The 17,898-nt window shown below is 33.0% G+C and overlaps 1 protein-coding gene across 1 annotated transcript in view; it reads right to left on the bottom strand.

Moving 5' to 3' along the window:
* Rab26 (RAS oncogene family member Rab26) overlaps window positions 1-13,803 on the bottom strand; it is a 68,448-nt gene extending 54,645 nt beyond the window's left edge. The window contains exons 1-3 of the mRNA XM_085205369.1: window positions 13,449-13,803; window positions 4,938-5,096; window positions 904-1,014 (exon numbers count right to left, since the gene is read on the bottom strand). Coding sequence (XP_085061495.1) covers window positions 904-1,014; window positions 4,938-5,096; window positions 13,449-13,454 — 276 coding nt within the window. The 5' untranslated portion in view covers window positions 13,455-13,803. The remainder of the gene's footprint in view (window positions 1-903; window positions 1,015-4,937; window positions 5,097-13,448) is intronic.
* Window positions 13,804-17,898: the final 4,095 nt, after the last annotated feature.

The raw sequence follows: 17,898 nt of genomic DNA, 5'->3' as shown, positions 1-17,898 counted from the left end.
AAAAAAATATATAAAAGTTAAAATTAAAAAATATATAAAAATCAAAATTATTGGGATATACAATAATTACAATAATACAATAATCAAATATACAAATACAATAATCAAACTTAAAACCAACGATGTACCACTGCTGACCACTATGGTCACATAATTATATCAACTATACGTAGGTAAGTACCTATTTAAAAAAAATACAATAATAAATAGATAGTTAACGATAGTCTGTTGTGACTAGCTTTAAACAATGTAAGATATTTTGTGACACTCAAATCTTAGGTTTAGGTATATTTGTATCGCAAGAGCTTTCCCGGTCCAGTTAAACAAAGTGCAGCAATTCCAATCTCACACAATATAGTACAATGTCTCTACATGTTGTAAATAAAAGGAAAATACAGTGATTTTCTATGCTGTAAGTGTAATACTAGTGTGTTAGAAATTAAATTGAAAAAAATATTGTAGTTACTTTTGTTAAATTTTTTTTAGTAGTAGAAGTAGAGACACATAAAAACGTCTTAAAATATCAGTTTTGTTGAACAGTTGAATTGAAAAGTATTGAATATCAGTTTTATTGTCTTATTCAATATGAAAAATATAGAATATCACACAAAGACAATACTTAAAAATATAAAAATTTACAAAATACATAAATATAATTTATCAAAAATTCACAATGAATTGTGACTGTTTATTTTAGTAATGGCATTCTTTTGCTTATAATAGAAATGAGAAAATATACTTTCTTTAATTAAATCGCACTTTTGGAGTATCAATGACGTAATTACATTAAAAACCTCAAGTTAAATATTTTAAACACATATATTTCTTCTTGTGATTTCTCCAAAATGTACAAATACGTCTTTGTTGCACCAAATGAGCGGTAGGTATGTGAAATAAACTTACCGTAAATCCGATACCGACAGTAGCAGAGAAGTTGCCAGCTTGAAACTTGCCGGTTTCGAACTGCACCAGGAGTGAAGTCTTGCCAACACCGCTGTCTCCCAGAAGTATGGTCTAAGAGGAAATAGCAAATTGATTAAAATATTTTTAAGTTCTTTTTTTACTCTGCTATATGGGATAGATAGAAGAGTAGGCAAAGGGAATCTAGTGTGAATACATTTTTTACCCCACCACTTTCTACCACTTTTTTTAAAATATTACTTATTGTATGATGGAAGTCAAAAAAAAACTCAAAATGCAGTATTTCATGATTATTAATTTGATAACAGCTTCACTGATAGAATCTAGTGAAAAGAGAATTTTCTTAGTTTTCATGTTTCTGCCCATTAAAATAGATACTTAAATATTAAAATTTAATATAATACAGCAAATAACAAATATTTGTGGAATCTACTCATAAGCACTCTCAACCTTAATCTCCTTCAGCTAATATATACTTACTATTTACATATTGAAATAAAAATAGAATCAATCTAAAGGTTAGTAAACATATTTAACAAACTACTTGGTGTCCACAAGGAAAAACCGATATTTATATAACAACATCTTAGAAATGGTTTAAGTTAAGCATTTTTTCTTAAAGGCTAAAATAATTTACAAATATTAATTCGATTTTCGATACAACACTTAATTAAAAAATATATATTTATATAGCACAAAAAAAAGCAATTATAATATTAAAATATGAATGAAACCATTGAAAATCTAAACTACTATTCAAAAGCTTTTCTCAATAGGCTCTTAGAAAACTATTCAGAACAATCTCGTCGTCTCAATAATGTCAATACTTGAATAGTTCAAGCCGTGTTTACTGAAGTAACTAACTAAGGTAAGTAAGGTAAGCAGTGGCGGACTAACCCCGTCGGAGGCCCGGGGCGGTGTCGTTGAATGAGGCCCCCAAAGCACTCCCCCCCCCCCCTTTCTAAAAAATTTTTATGTACAAATTAGTGTGTATACTTATCTAGTTTACATCTTGAAAATAAACGACGAATTGGGATAACAAAAGAAGCTATGATCCGTCTAAATAACGTATGGAAGAAAAGAGGAATTTGTATCAAAACCAAAATAAGAATGGTACGAGCACTGATATCTAGATGTAAAACCTGATCATTCTCAATTCATAAGCTTAGTTCCAATATAGATAATAATTTATCATCATGAGCTAGTTCACACGCTATAATAATATTAGTTCCGCGTAGGAAATAAAATAGACTGAGATCCCAGGGCCCCCAGACCTACGTCATTTTAGTAAAGCTGAAATTTTGAAGATTAATAATCTAATAAGTAGGTAAGAGTGTATGCGTACTTACTAACTTGAAAGTGAGGCCCTTTCAAAGATAGCGCCAATTTAAGGTACACGCTCACCTACGTTACAGTAAAAACGCTCGTATTTAAATATGTTTTTGAGAAAAATGTAAAAAAAAATTATTGTAACCAAACCCTTTACGTATACTTCTTCTTCTTATTGGCATTAATCCCAGCTATTTCCAGGGTCTGCCTTCCTACTCAACCTACTTCATTTTGCACAATCTTAAGTGCCTCGATGGTGAGTCCATCGGCTCTCATGTCCTACATCACAACATCCAACTAGCGCTTCCTTCGGCGTTCGATAGGTCTCACTCCAGGGGCTGATATAGCATGGCACTTGCATCCGCGTAACGTGGCCAAATTATCTCAGGTGACGCTCTTGAAGTTTATCCGCTACGTAACGGACTCCAAGACTACCTCGAATGATTGCGGTCATACCGTGTTACGTCGTACATCCACCTTACCATCTTCATTTCCGTGACGTGAAGCTCCTGAATGTGCCGAGATAGTGCTGGGCAGCATTCTCTGCCGTATAAAATAACAGGTATGCTTTTATATATCAGCCGTCAACTCTGCTAGGAAGTCAGTCTACGTCGGTCCATTCAGCTACTTTTTTCTTCGGGGTGACGTTAAAGTCCAGAAGAAGACGATGTTGGGCCGTCAGGCTTTCACCTGGAATTATTTTACAGTTAGTTACTTTGCCCATATGACACCGTCTGGTCAATAAGTAGTTAATTTGAGTTGAGTGGGACCCAATTTGCTATTTGCCAACTGCCATTTGACTTCCAAAACCACTTTGAAAAGGTACGCTATAATTTTACATATATTATTTATGGACTATTTTAAGACCCCTTATAAGTACCCAAACCGATCTGATGGCTCAATCATCCTCCCAGACAGAGATGTATCTTTATTTTGCTTCTGGAAGGGCCCCACTTTCAGGTTAGTGAGTACGCAAACTTTTATAAAATGACGTCGGTCTGAAGGCCCTAGGAACTTGAAGTAAAAAACTACGAACTGTGGTTCCACCACATGCAAACTACCGGTACAGGCTGCACTAATTCTTGTACTTATTTGTTTATTGGAGGCCCCCTTCAACCTTAAACTTCCTCTTAAGTAGATACTATGCGTTTTTTCAAAGGCTTTTTTAGGATTTCATCAAGGGAATTTGTACCATTTGGAGGCCCCCCAGGACCCGAGGCCCGGGGCGGACCGCCCCTGCCGCCCCCCCCTTAGTCCGCCACTGAAGGTAAGGTAAGTAACTAAGGTAACTTACCTACTTATTTATTATAATTATTTGACAAGAAGTAACTTTTCTTGAGTGTAAATGTACGTGCATAATAATATACAAAATACATAAATGTACATAATAATCGATATTTCTACATTAATAAAAAAAAATATTAAGTTCTAAGAACCCGTTGTGGCTGAGAGACACTAACGTGTCACCGTAACGCGATGGTTATGGTTTCGATTCCTACTCATTGAAATAAATTATTAATTATTAACATTTTCATTTCTTTACTCTCGTATTAAAGCATAAGAAGCGACGTTTAGTTTTGCTACTCTTCGAAAATTCTGCTATATTGAGATTATCAGGGGCATGTACCACGATTCCGCTTCTATGGTTAGGACTGCTGTTGGCGACACTAGACCCTTCCCGATTACAGTGGGGGTTCACCAGGGCTCGGCTCTTAGTCCGTTCTTATTCAATGTAGTGCTCGATACTGTCTCGGCTCACATCAGGACCAGCCTCCATGGCTGATGATGTATGCCGACGACATAGCACTCATTGCCGAGAACCGACTGACGCTGGAGCGTAAAGTGAACCTCTGGAAGGGTACGCTTGAGAACGGCGGTCTTAAACTAAATGTGTCGAAGACAGAGTACATGGTCTGCGGGAGCCGGGACTCGAGCACCATCCTTATAGGTCCTGAGCCAGCCGTTAAGTCGGAGAAGTTCAGGTACCTTGGATCTGTCATGCACGAGTCTGGAGGCATCGACCACGATGTCCATGGCCGGATAAGCGCTGCCTGGGCCAAATGGCGGGAGGTCACTGGTGTGGTCTGCGACCGCAGAATACCGCCCAAGCTCAAGGGGCTGATATACAAGAGCATCGTCCGACCGGTTCTTTTATACGGCAGCGAATGTTGGCCAGCACTATCTCGGCACACTCAGGAGCTTCACGTCACGGAAATGAAGATGCTGAGGTGGATGTGCGGCGTAACGCGGTCTGACCGCATACGCAACACATTCATTCGAGGTAGTCTTGGGGTCCGTGACGTAGCGGATAAGCTCCAAGAGCGTCGCTTGAAATGGTTTGGCCACGTTACGCGCCGGCCTAAGAACTATGTCGGACGCAAGTGCCTTGCTATACCAGTCCCTGGGGCGCGACCTCCCGGACGCCCAAGGAAGCGTTGGTTGGATGTCGTGATGCAGGACATGAGAGCCAATGGTCTAACCACCGAGGACGCAAAAGATCGTGCAAAGTGGAGTAGGTTAAGTAGGAAGGCAGACCCTGGTAATAGCCGGGATTAATGCCAGGAAGAAGAAGACTCTTCGAAAATTCTGCAGGAAGTGGAGAACGGAGTGTCTTTACACTAGGTACCCTCTGTCTACCCTGCTGTGTGCGGGATACAGCGTGAAACTGATTTTTTTTAATAAATTACCTTATGTATAGGTACATCATCATCAATAGCCGTACGAATTGGTGATTCAGGACGATAGTCCCTGTAGCCGGTTGGTGACGGCGTGCCGCGCTGGGCGGGCGCCCGGAGGGTATCCTCTTCAAATACGTCGTCGCTCATGCTGTCGTCTGTACCTATGTGCTAGAAAAATAATAATAAAGAATGATTTAACGTGCTTAATAAATAGATGAATGCTCTTAGTTATTACAAAAAATAAATAATATATTATATAAATACGTAGGTAGATGCTTAAATCTACGGGTGAGGTCAATCCCTCTGTCTCTACTATTAGAGACGGAGGGTTTGACCTCACGAGGCGTTAAGGGGGGCGAGTCGATCAATATTAGTGAAATACGGGACTTTCACTTTGTGATTAAAATACATAGGAAAAAAGATGAAAAATATGAAGGCGTAAACTGATTTAATTTATATAAATTAATTTCAAAACAGAGAAAAATTAGAAGCTTAATATTTTCTTTTGTTTTTATTATAAGGAACATTGAAAAAGAATAATTATTTCAAATTTAACTATATTTTTATAAGAATTTCAATATTTGAATACCTTTTTGTAAATTACTAAGATAAGGAGTTGTTTAAAAGAATAAATATTAACACAGTATCTCTTGTTTAATCTCTTCAGAGCTTCATATTTTGAAGCATGTCGTAATTTATAAAAGAGCTTTTGTTTAGATTGTTACGAAGCAGTATTTTTGATATAAAATTAAGAACAATGGAATAAATTAACGTAAATAATGTTCATAAAATAACTATGAAAGGTTTTTATATTTTTTAGGCTATATTTATATTATTTAGTGGATTAAGCTTTTTTACTACTATTTCCTAACTTGAACGACGATCATATATTTTATAAATGACACAAAGTTCTTTCTGTGCTATATGTGTGGAATACAGTGTGAAGCTGAAAAAAAATTTGAACCCCTGCCTCTTATTCACTTATCCTTAAGCCCTCCAGTCAAGGTAAACTATGACTGCTGCTTATGGGTATACCTTCTTACCTGTTAATATCAATAATCTATATATATAAAATCGAAGGGTCACTCACTCATCACGAAATCTCAGAAACTACATGTGCTAGGAATCTCAAATTTTGCATAGGAGTTACTTATAGGACGTAGGAGCTCGCTAAGACGGGAACTTGCAATATTCGACTTCTAAGGGACTGTTTTTTGGGGTTGAAAGTTTGTATGAAACTTCGTTACTACAAATGCTAGGAGTCTCAAATTTTGCATGGACGTCACTTATAGGACGTAGGTACTCATGGAGACGGAAATTAATAATAACATAGTTCAGTTCGAAGCCGCGGGCGGGCCGCTAGTAATATATAAACACATAGTAAACCAAGTAAATGCAATAGCTGTTAATAATCTAATATCACTTGCAGCATATATTGTATATAATATATATGATATTCTGACATCCAGTCATTGTTCTTGTTTGACACGCCAAATAGATTATATGACAATAGACTTTGACATATAATCAAACGGATTAAACGACCGTGGTGTGTTTGACACGTGGTTTGTGTAATCCTGTAGTTATTATGTATGGGTATGGGATTATAGTTTTTTTTTAATATTTTAACGTGTTTTTTCCCAACTTTTTGCTCAATTTTCGAGGAACTCAACGCCGTGATCTTGTTATTAGAGCGAAGAAAATGAAAATGAATTGATTCCTTCGAGTGGGAATCGAATCTGTAAAGTCGACATCTGAGAATACTTTGATTTTTTAAATAAGACAAATGTTTGCTTATTGTTTAAGTACCTACAGATTAATAATAATAATTTATTAGTTCTATCATATAAAAGAAAAAACTACATGTTTATACTAGTCTAATTTCTAAGAGCTTTTTAAAGAATTTTTTAACCTTAAGAGATATTCATTAATGTAAGCATACATAGCCTACATATATGTAAGATAACGTAAATATATAGGTATATCAGGGTTTGTGCCAATTTATTGGCTTGTTTCGCTGTACCTTGATCAATTTCCCAATTTCCAGACAAAATTGCCGTGCGGTTATTATTTGGCGGATACGGATACTTATTTCATATTAATAAATATAATAAATTACTTTTTTAATATTTTTTTGCTGTGAGGCAGTGAATGCTGATAGGGATATTGCGCATTTGTTTATAGGTATATTTATTATATTTTTCAAGAAATACGTAAAAATAAATGATATATTTAACCTTACTTACTAACTGGCGGCAAAAAATATTTATAAATATCGTTCACACTGTATGAAAACAAACAAATCTATTATTATCCTCCTTTATAGCGTCATTAGTAGCGGTTAGGCGGCTACTACCCCATCCATGGAGTTGTCGTTATATTAAGTAGGCTTCTGATAAGTCGTATGTACGAGTATAATATAGAAGGAAAAAATGTTTTCAACATTTTATTTTATTTAATTTATTTTTTATTTTATTTAATAGGAAGCCAACGTTGTATACAATAATAATTCAAACACTAAAAACAAAAAAAATCTTACGCGAGTACGACATTAATTGTATACCCCACTTACAGGCTAACTTGACATGCATGAAATAAAAAAGAAAAACAACAGAAAATAAACATATGGAATTATTATAGAAAAATTTAAATGTTACTTCTTAATAATTCATGGATACTTATTTTTTTGCTTAAATTTTATTCAGCCAAATAACAGTTTATTTATTGGTATTCAACATGGGAAAAAGTAAGTAATATAGGTATATCAACATTATATTATTCTACATACACTACATAAAGTGAATAAAATTAATTTTAATACTTTGTGTCGTTTAAAAAGCTAAGCTAAGCTAAAAGCTATTTAAATAAGCTTATTTGAACTATTTTTGAAGCTATTTTCGTTTTATAGGGTACGTCTATACGTACCCTATAAAACGGTCAGGAGGAGCTCACCACCACTCTCTTTCTATTTAAAATAGCTACACTGTGAAATTCAAAGAGTTATTATCATATTCTTTTTCACAAATATACCATTTTTTTGCATCACGCTATATTCTGCACACAAAAGGAACCGGGGAACCCAGTGCTATGATGTTTCGTTCTCAATAAGACATTTTCATTTCTTCCTTTCGCCAATTTCTAGAGGAATTGGGTGTTGAGTGGACCTCAATTTCCTAGATTGGAAATCGAACCTACGACCTGTCGCGTCTACAGTCGCACACTTGTGCTTCTGCGCCACTAGTTACCTTAACGCTTTAGTACTAAAATGAGAAACAAATAATTCACAATTAAGAAGATTTATTATCTTTTTACAAGCTGCCTTCTGTTCCATTTAACTAAGTAACTTTCTCAATGAAGGCAAAAAAATTGCTCAATAAAAACCTTTTGTGGTGTCTATACCCTATTTTAATTTTGTACTAATGGGAGCTATTTAGTTGCGGTTGCGTTATATTTGTTAAGCCAATGAAAAAACTTGGCTTGAATTCATTTAGTTATTTATGGGATTTTAAAACTTTTAAAACACCATCGTCGACTGAGTACTGTAGATATGTTTAATAATTGTGCTAGGTTGTAAGTTTTATTTCCTTTATGGTTAATATTATATGTTTTTGAGTAAATTATATTTTATTACATTATAGAGGGAAACATTATATATTAGTAGGTTCCCTCTGCCTACCCTGCTATGTGCGGGATTCAGCGTGAAGATATGCTTATAAAAAAAACACTTATGGCAATTTTTATATATGGTGCCTAATTTATATTATATTATAGGAATATATCTTCTAAATACATAAAAAGATATTACTTTTACCAATGTACGGAAAGTTACAAAGAATAAAAATGCACAAGCCTTTGGGAAAGTAACGAGATTGTAAGACAAGTCGCAGTGAGTGGGCGTTTGACCTAATGAAACGGGAAACACGTGGGAAGGGTCCACGAATAGTCTAATTAAATGATTTTGTAATAAATTACTCTAAATGCCACTGAGGGTTTTAAAATTAGCTGATTATATATAAATAGAATATATAGTTATCTGAGTGCGGGATATAGCGTGAAATAGTAAGCAAAAATAATTAAGTACTTTCAACTCAGTATAAAATATATGCTCTGGACACATCAGGGTAGGCAGAGGGAACCTAATGTTAAGACACTCCATTCTCAACTTTCCGCCGAATTCTGGAGGTATTGCGTGTTGAGTGGCAGAACTCAACGCCGCGCTTTGCCTCGCCACCAGAGCGAAGAAATGGAAATATAAATTTAAATAAATATTTCATCTCCTCGAGTGGGGATCAAACCCACGACCAGTCGGTAGTACAGCCACACCTTGTGCACCTGCGTCAGGACTGGCCTCGAAAATATATTATGTTCTTTTATGCCCAAATTTGAGAATAGACTGCTATTCCTTAGTTAATATTGATTGAGTGGAGGAACTGAACTTCAATTCGTTCTTCGTTAAGAAAACCAAAGTAACGTACACATTCTTACTCTCGGCTGAGAATGAACCCATGATTATTGCGTAGGCACTCATTTCCTCAAAAAAATCTAGTGTAATAATAAAATAACAAACATATCGTTTTAAATACATAAAAGCTGCCTAAAAGCTTTCAACACGCTTATTTTATGTTAACCTTTTCTGTAAAAGCTTTTCATGGATTAAATTGATGTAAGTTCGAGTATTTATAAAACTTATAACATATTAATAATATTGCAATACCTACAGAATTCGAAATGGAAGTATCTTATCGGGAACGAAGTGTATTAATATTAGGTTCCCGGGTTCCTTGAAAATGAAGCTAAAAAAAAAATATAAATATATAACTAAGTACTTTAGAAATTCGGTCTATAAAATTATAACTGGTAACTACTTTGACAATTATAAATTATGATATATTTTTTATCGAAAGTATTTGTATTAATAAATATATTTATTTACGCCATCTATCGTATATTCGAAGAATGTCAACGTAGATAACGTTGTTCCGTACTGAGCGAGTCAAGAATGTGGTATCTGCTTTGAATAAAAAATCAATAAATAAGATACACCTACTTTTAAGGTTTTCATAATTACTGGCATTTAGGTATATTGTGAAATTTGTTATTTTGGAGAGTAATCAAAATTATACTTTATATGAAACGTGAAATAAATTTAGAAAGCGTCGTGGTGCAGTACTAAAAGGGTGTGACTCTAATTTAAACAGCAGTGGGTTCGATCCTAAACGCGGGAATTAATTAGCGGAGTGATAACTCAAAGAAATTATATAGCTGCTCTTGTAATTGTGGTATTAGGTTCCGCTACTCAAAACAAAAGCGGAGAATAAAATGACTTGGCTTTAAGTTAACACACTTATTTCTAATAAAAAGTAATATTTACAAACCTCCACAAAAATCCTACGATTTCTGCTATAATATATCATATAAAAAATAAAATATCTTTCTTATCTTTTTGCACACAAAGCTATGGCCAAATCATAATACCACTTCAAAACTAACTATCACTAATAAAATCTAGAAATAAATGAATAATAAATTGAGCAAAAATAATAAATAAATAATAATAATTAATTCTCATATTAATCTCATTCTAACTGCAAATCTTAAACTAAATTGGTATATTAGAGAACCTACCTAAAATATTACCCTTTCAAAAATTCAAAAATACAAAATGCCTTTAATGAAATTCTATAAATACACCATGAAGCAACAGTAAGGAGGGGTAAGGCTGAGGGATATGGGTCAATGTCATCAGCATTCAACTGGTGTGGCGATCGTCTCCCGTCTCATCTAATTAAACTTATTTAGATTTTATTTATTTTGTTTTACTATAAGTACTGTTTTGTTTATCTGTCTTTACGTATATATTATAATTTCTTTGAGTTGTGTTTTTGTTAAGTTTGCTATAATGAGAGCACAGTGAGTAACTGTAAACACAACGACTGTGGGGTCGATTCCTATTCGGAGGAATGAATTGTTTCCATTCCCCCACTTAGTTAAAAAGATAAAACGCGACGTTGAATTCCTCCGCTCGCCATTTCGTGTTCTCCATTTATCACTCTCAAGTCATTTCTTGAAAATAGAGTGAGAAGTGGAGAACGAAGTGACTCTACTACTGCGGATTACAGCGCGAAGTAATATTAGGATCCTGTATATCGGTATTTATCTTTAAATCGACGTAACGTAATATTACTAATATATGATCTCTGTAAACTTAAATAAACCAAACAACGCCAATGATTTTGTCTTGTTATCAAAAAAGAAATCAATATAATTAATTTCTCCAAGTGCGAATCGAGTCCACAACCGTTGCATTTACAGTCAGACGCTACGCCACTGCGCCACAGAGGCCACAAACTTGAATAAAGTTCAGGTATATACGTATATAAGCGATAGACACTTAGTCTAAAAATATAAAAATCAATAAATGCGTAATGGAATAAAAGCTTCCTTTTAAAGTAAATTAAATAATTGAGAGCGAAGTGAACAAAGACGTACGTACACACATACATACATACATACATATATTTAACAATATTTAACATTTACGTCATACACGACCCCTGTCATACTTAATTGGCATTAGTCAAATTTGATTTCATCCATTATTTCTTCTCGTAAAATTTTGTGAAATACGCAAAGAAAATTAACACTGTCTAATTCAACGATTTAAAAGACTTAGAATTCTAAATTAGGCTATATTCAAATTGATTAATATAATTATTTATATTATTATAATTAAATTACTACTATTACATATTTTTTCGATGTAGTAGAGTAAGCAGTGGGAACCTAGTGTTACTTAGTTCTACAGACTGTCACTTCCTCGCTCTGGTAAAAAGACAAAGCGCGGTGTTGAGTTCTGCCACGGCACACGAAATGTCTCGAAAAAATAGCCGGTACAGTGAGAACTAAGTGCGTTAACACTAAGTGATACAGTGTGAAGTTAAAAAACTATAATAACAAACTTCTATAAAATCTCGTAAGAAATTGGGTCAATGCTACAACGAACGGGTTTGAACCTTTTCCTGTTAGATCTAAACAAGACTAGCTTAGCTTTTGATCACGATATCAATATACTTACTTACTTTATTTATTCGATTTACTGATTTCAAAATGATTGGCGAATAGAAATATAATTACTTTTATTCCACAAAAATGTAATTAATTTTATTGTCATAAATAATAATTATATTTTAATAAATATATTCTAAATTTGAGTATATACCTATTCCATTTCGTAGAGCAAGCAGAGACATCCTAGTATGCTAGTCAAGCCTAAGTAATTTTGTTCTGTTTTAGCTGTATCTCGCACACAGCACGGTAGGCAGAGGGAACGTAGTTTTTAAGCACTCCGTTCCTTGTTTTTCGCTAAATTCTGAAAGCATTGCGTGTTGAGTGGCAGAACTCAACGCCGCGCTTTATATGGATACGACGATAGAAGAATATTTTCACAGTATGAAAAATGATTTTTTCCACAAATAAAAAACACTTGTTTTTGAAATTTCTAAGCTGTTTCTATTAACTTGTGAAGAAAAATGTAAATATTTCAAATATTATCATGCTTCTAGGTATAGAATTAGGACTATATTTATAATTCTTATTTAGATTAGTGTTGTTTATACTATACTAATAACTTAAGCAGTATTTTTGTTTTTAATAAATAATAAGCAATAATGTTATCGGTATTATAATGACAAGTAAGTAATTGTATACGCAACGGGTGCCATGCCCAACCCTTGCCTCCCACCGCGACGCTAATTGTCATTTTAACTGTAGTTTTCTCTATATTGATTATATATACGTCTCTACCAGACAAAAAAATTAAAATACTTAATATTTGTTTTGATTCTAATTACAGATAAATAATATAAAAATTAAACTCAACAGTTGTGCTTATAATTCTCGAACTTATATATTTTTTGTCACTCTTAAAAGTAAATTTTTTTAACTATAGATATTAAGAAAATATCAATAGCTGTATTAGAAAGAGTAAAACGTTTTATTTAACTGTTATCATGTGTGACAATCAACCGCCGTGAACTAACTGATAAGATAACATCAACTATCAAACCATTCTATATAATCGCCACAAAATTAACCTACGCCGACATATTTGTCATATCGATATAGGTATAAGATTAGGGGATTAATAATTATAATTAATACTATGAAATATAACTATAGTTAATTGTATTTATTTGGTACGTTAACTACAATTAAAGCTTTTGAGAGATAATTAAGCTTAATTATTCCTTTCCAACTTTCTTTAAAGTCACTGATATACAAGTTTACTATTATTATCTATAGTTTAATTTAAAATTGAAATATAATTTTTATAGTTTAATAAAAAATAAAACTTTATATTTTTAGTTATAAGTGTAAATATAAATTAAAATAAGCTTTATAATATACTGTCTACCCAATAATTACTTAATTTATAAGAAGAAATATATTTAAATGAAGGTAGAAATTCAAAAATAATAATAAATATAAAAATAATAGGTACATATAAAAATTTTGACTCACGCTCATCTCTAATGGTGTTCACAGTTGAAACACATTTGTCACGTCGCTTTCACGGCACGTTAAGTTCCAGTACGGTATCATAAATAACCGTACAATAATATAAGTTTGACACGCCACATTACTACCACTACCACTCTGGTGGCACGGACTCCCTGTAGTGATCTACAGGAGAATGACTGAAAGCTCACTGAAATTATTATGAAACACTTCGAAAATACATACAAATGATTTGATAAGTTTATTTATTGATAGATACTGGGTTTTTTTCTGTTATTTCTGTAGTTTTTGAGGTTATTTCGCGGATCGGTAAATGTAGGGCACGTTACAGGGGGTGCCGAAACTGTAAGGTCCAGTATTGCGTGGCAGTGTGCGTCTGTGTGGAAGGATCTGTCTCGACGAGCTTTTACGAGCGTGTGTGTGTCGGTGGTGTCGGTGTGTGCGTTTAATTGAAGCTGTGGGGGCTTGTGGTGGTGGTTGTGTGGTACGTTTTCCATGATATGTTTTGGGATGAAATTCTTTTAATATTATATGTAAATTTTAATTATGAGTGATAGTTGTTTAGATGTATATTTTAATTATAAAATTACATATACATTTTTCATTATTATTTTTACTTAAATAAGAAAGATTAGAATTAATTTAAAATATAAATCAATTTAATAAAAATATACGTAATCTTCAAAACTGTTTGCGTTTCATGCTATCCTCGGATGTGTTTTTAAGCGACTTCTGTGTGCCCTGTAGGTACCTATTCTGGAAAATCGATTCCATTGCAACACATAAAGAACATCCATAGGTTTAAAATTCACTCAATATTAAATATTAGTATAAAATTTCAAAGTTTTAACAAAAATAATGAACATATCATTTATTAAATGATAAATGAAAAAAATAATTCAGTTTATACTTATTTATAATTCATGACTAGAGTATCAGATATTAGTTCTTAGTGTTAAAAAAATTATTAGGTCTGAAGATTTTTTGCTTATTATAGAACCAACGATAATTATAATTTATAATTATAGCTAATTATAATAATCGTTGGTACTATAGGATCTTATCAAATGTTTTTTTTTTTTATAAAAAATATGATTTCCAATTATATAAACTTGAAAAGCGTGGTTACCCTCTTTAATGACGCGTATGTGTGTGTTAATCAAACACTCACACTAAGAAATGAAATCAAATATCACGCATGGGAGTATCTTCAAAGAAAAAAACGCCTTACTACGATAAATATAAAGTTCAATTTACATTTTAATAAAATTTAATCCACATTTAGGGATGAAGTGAAACGGCTTGAAACAGATATATATAATTGTTTGTGTAAGACAAAGAAAGCAATAGTTTAGAACAAAGTTAAATACATCGAGTCACGTTCGCGAATTCCTTCTATAGTATAAATAAAACTCGTAAGCTATATTTATCTTACAGTGAGAGTGCAATCTATTTTTAACAAATGAAAATATCTCTATACCTACATAAAGCTACTTTATTAACTTATAAAATCAATTAATTTACCATGAATAACCATTTAGATTTCCAATTCAAAATACCAATTATTTTAGCAGTTTTCTATATTTTTTATAGAATAAAATGAACATACATACAGATTCCATAACTATATATATATTCTATATCTGACATGCGCGTAAAAGCAGATCGATGATGTTGTTGTTCTGTCTCGCTCGCACACAATGTGCCCTTCACCTGTCAAGTGTCACTGTGACGTTGTATTGGAACTGTTTAGTTCACATATATTGTAATAGATGGCGTTAGTTGATGCTATTTCATGAAAAATTATATTTTATTAATTTGTCTTTTAAAGTATAGTATACAGGTTTTAATATCTATATATACGTACTGATTGCAAATACAATGAATTGTGAGTTTGATTCCCTCTTGGGGCCATGCATAATTTTCATTTCCACGCTGCGGTATAAAAACCGGAGTTTCTTAGCACTAAGTTTTTTTAGTGACTTCCGGTTCGGTTAAGTTAAGAATGAGAATTCTACATAAATTTTATAAGACGTGAATATTTATAATTTATATTTTAAATTAGATTGGATTAAAAAGGAAACAGATTAAACTCAACGACAAACGACGTATTTTATATCTTACGGAGAAAAATACATATAATACGAGCATTACGAATTTTTATCTAAGGTAATATTTTTAAGTATTAATAATGATTACTATTCTAGATACTGGTAGTTTTTTAAAAGTGGTTTTATTTTTCCTCAAAACGAAACAACGGACTCTTTATAGATCACGTTGTCTGTCTGTCAAGATTATCTCTAGATCGCTTGAAGGTATCAAGTTCAAATAAATGTCATATATTCAAGACCACGGTCTCTAGGAGCACTTACGCATCGTTCTTACTGCCTTTTGTATGAAATTCGGTAGGTACCTATTTCCAGTCGACCTAAACTTATGAGGCAAAGTAAAATTGGCAAGAAGTGAGAACAACCCAAATAGTGAAAATTAGTAGACATTTATTAGATAAAAAAGTCATTACACACTCATAATTGTAGTTCAACTCATACAAAATTAGGCATAAATTCTGTCCAGAAATTTAAGTTTGACAACTTTTATGCACTTCCCGTTGGCACCTACACTGACATAAAAACTTTAAAAAAATAAACTTACCTTTATTATTATAATAAATACAAATGTTTTTAATAAAACGTTGCGTTAAGTTAAGTAACTCGAAAAACCAAATTACAATGATTGAATTTATGTTTGTAATAAATAAGTCAATGTGATTTTTATGTCTAATTATCTTCATATAGTAATAACCGTTATTCATTTACAGATCATAATTATATTTTTAATTTAATAATATCTAAGAAGTATAAAAAAACATATTTTTTTAAACTATTTTATAGCGGAAGTGCAATATTTTATATTTATATTACCTAGGTACTGTAATTAAATAAAATTGATTATGTGATATACCCTTTCGTATCTCACTCTCCGGTGAATTCTTGAGACATTGCGTGTTGAGTGGCGGAACTTAACGCCGCCGGGAGTTTTAAATTCAGGTAATTAAAGTTCTAATACAAATAAAAATTATCGTCGAGTAAAATTATTTAATAAGATAATGTTACTCTTAGAAAGATATTTTCGTAAATTACCTACATAAGTAAGTATATCCAATATCTCCTTTTCAATCAAACTTATTAGCTATTGATTGATTGATTGATGGATGATTCGTAATACCTAAATAAATGAATGAGTATTAGGTAGGTAGGTATAAGAGTAGGTAGGTTTTTTTACCTTATTTTTATCCAAAATAAAAGCTTAATATCATGGCACCCACCAAAACTAGAAAAATACTATTACCTACCTATAATAAATACAATCTACATACATAATACAAATATAAAACGTTATTTCAATTCCCACAAGGTGATCAAAAGGCCTTATTAAATCGATTCTTGCACAATAGCCGGAAACACGCTTAACGCAGAGCAGAGTGGAAAAAACAAGAAAAAAAACGAAGAAAAAACTGTGCATCCGAGCCACCGCCTACCGCAGCCAAAAATAAAACATGACGTTGCAAACTAACGATTTATTCTTAAATATACTTATTTCTGAATAATATTCTATTTTAAGCGAATAAAATAGCTTTTGCTATAAAAGCTTATGGCGCTTAAAGCCTATTGGTTCAGATAGACGTTTGTTTATGCGCTACGAGAGGGAATTATACAGTGAACGTGAACTCAAGTAGCTTTTACAGGTCTCCTTATCTTTGGTTTATCAAAAATATGACTTTCTAGTGAATTTTAACCGACTTCTGAAAGAAAAGGAGGTTATCAATTCGACTGTATTTTTTTTAAATATGAAAGTTGTGTATGGTAAGGTCGGTTATGTTTTACTTACAGTGGTTACTATATCAATTTCAGAAGGTAGGTAGGTTGGTACGAATAAATAGCAAACGTCTTAATTTATTTAGGAACATGGCGGATACGTATACGCGGCGTTGAATTCCGCCACTTAATACGTAATGCCTCCAAAATTGAAACCAGAGTTTAATACTTATTGGCCGATGCTATTCATCTATTTAAATTTAATGCAAATTAGCTCTATATGTCAATTCATCATCATCATCATCAGCCTGTCCTCGACCAATGCTGGACATAGGCCTCTCCAATGGCACGCCACTGAACTCGATCTTCAGCTCTTCGCATCCAGCCGCTGCCCGCTACTTTGCGAATATCGTCACTCCATCTAGCTGGAGGACGCCCTACATTACGCTTGCCGAGGCATGGTCTCCACTCTAGAACGCGCTTTCCCCAACGGTCATCGGTCATATGTCAATTAATTTATCTTAATACAGACAATTATAATTGTAGTTGTTACACGCCGTCGTAGAGCTGGATCACAAGCGTGCGACAGTAAGCGTGACGTTATGGGTTCTATTCCCACGCGGGATAACGAAATGCTT

The sequence above is a fragment of the Heliconius melpomene genome, chromosome 20 (genome assembly GCF_056956725.1).
Source record: "Heliconius melpomene rosina isolate 202511_hmr_F chromosome 20, ASM5695672v1, whole genome shotgun sequence".
In the NCBI taxonomy this organism is placed as follows: Eukaryota; Metazoa; Arthropoda; class Insecta; order Lepidoptera; family Nymphalidae; genus Heliconius; species Heliconius melpomene.
Note: the sequence above shows the minus strand (reverse complement) of the source record. Positions and strands in the feature narration are given on the sequence as shown.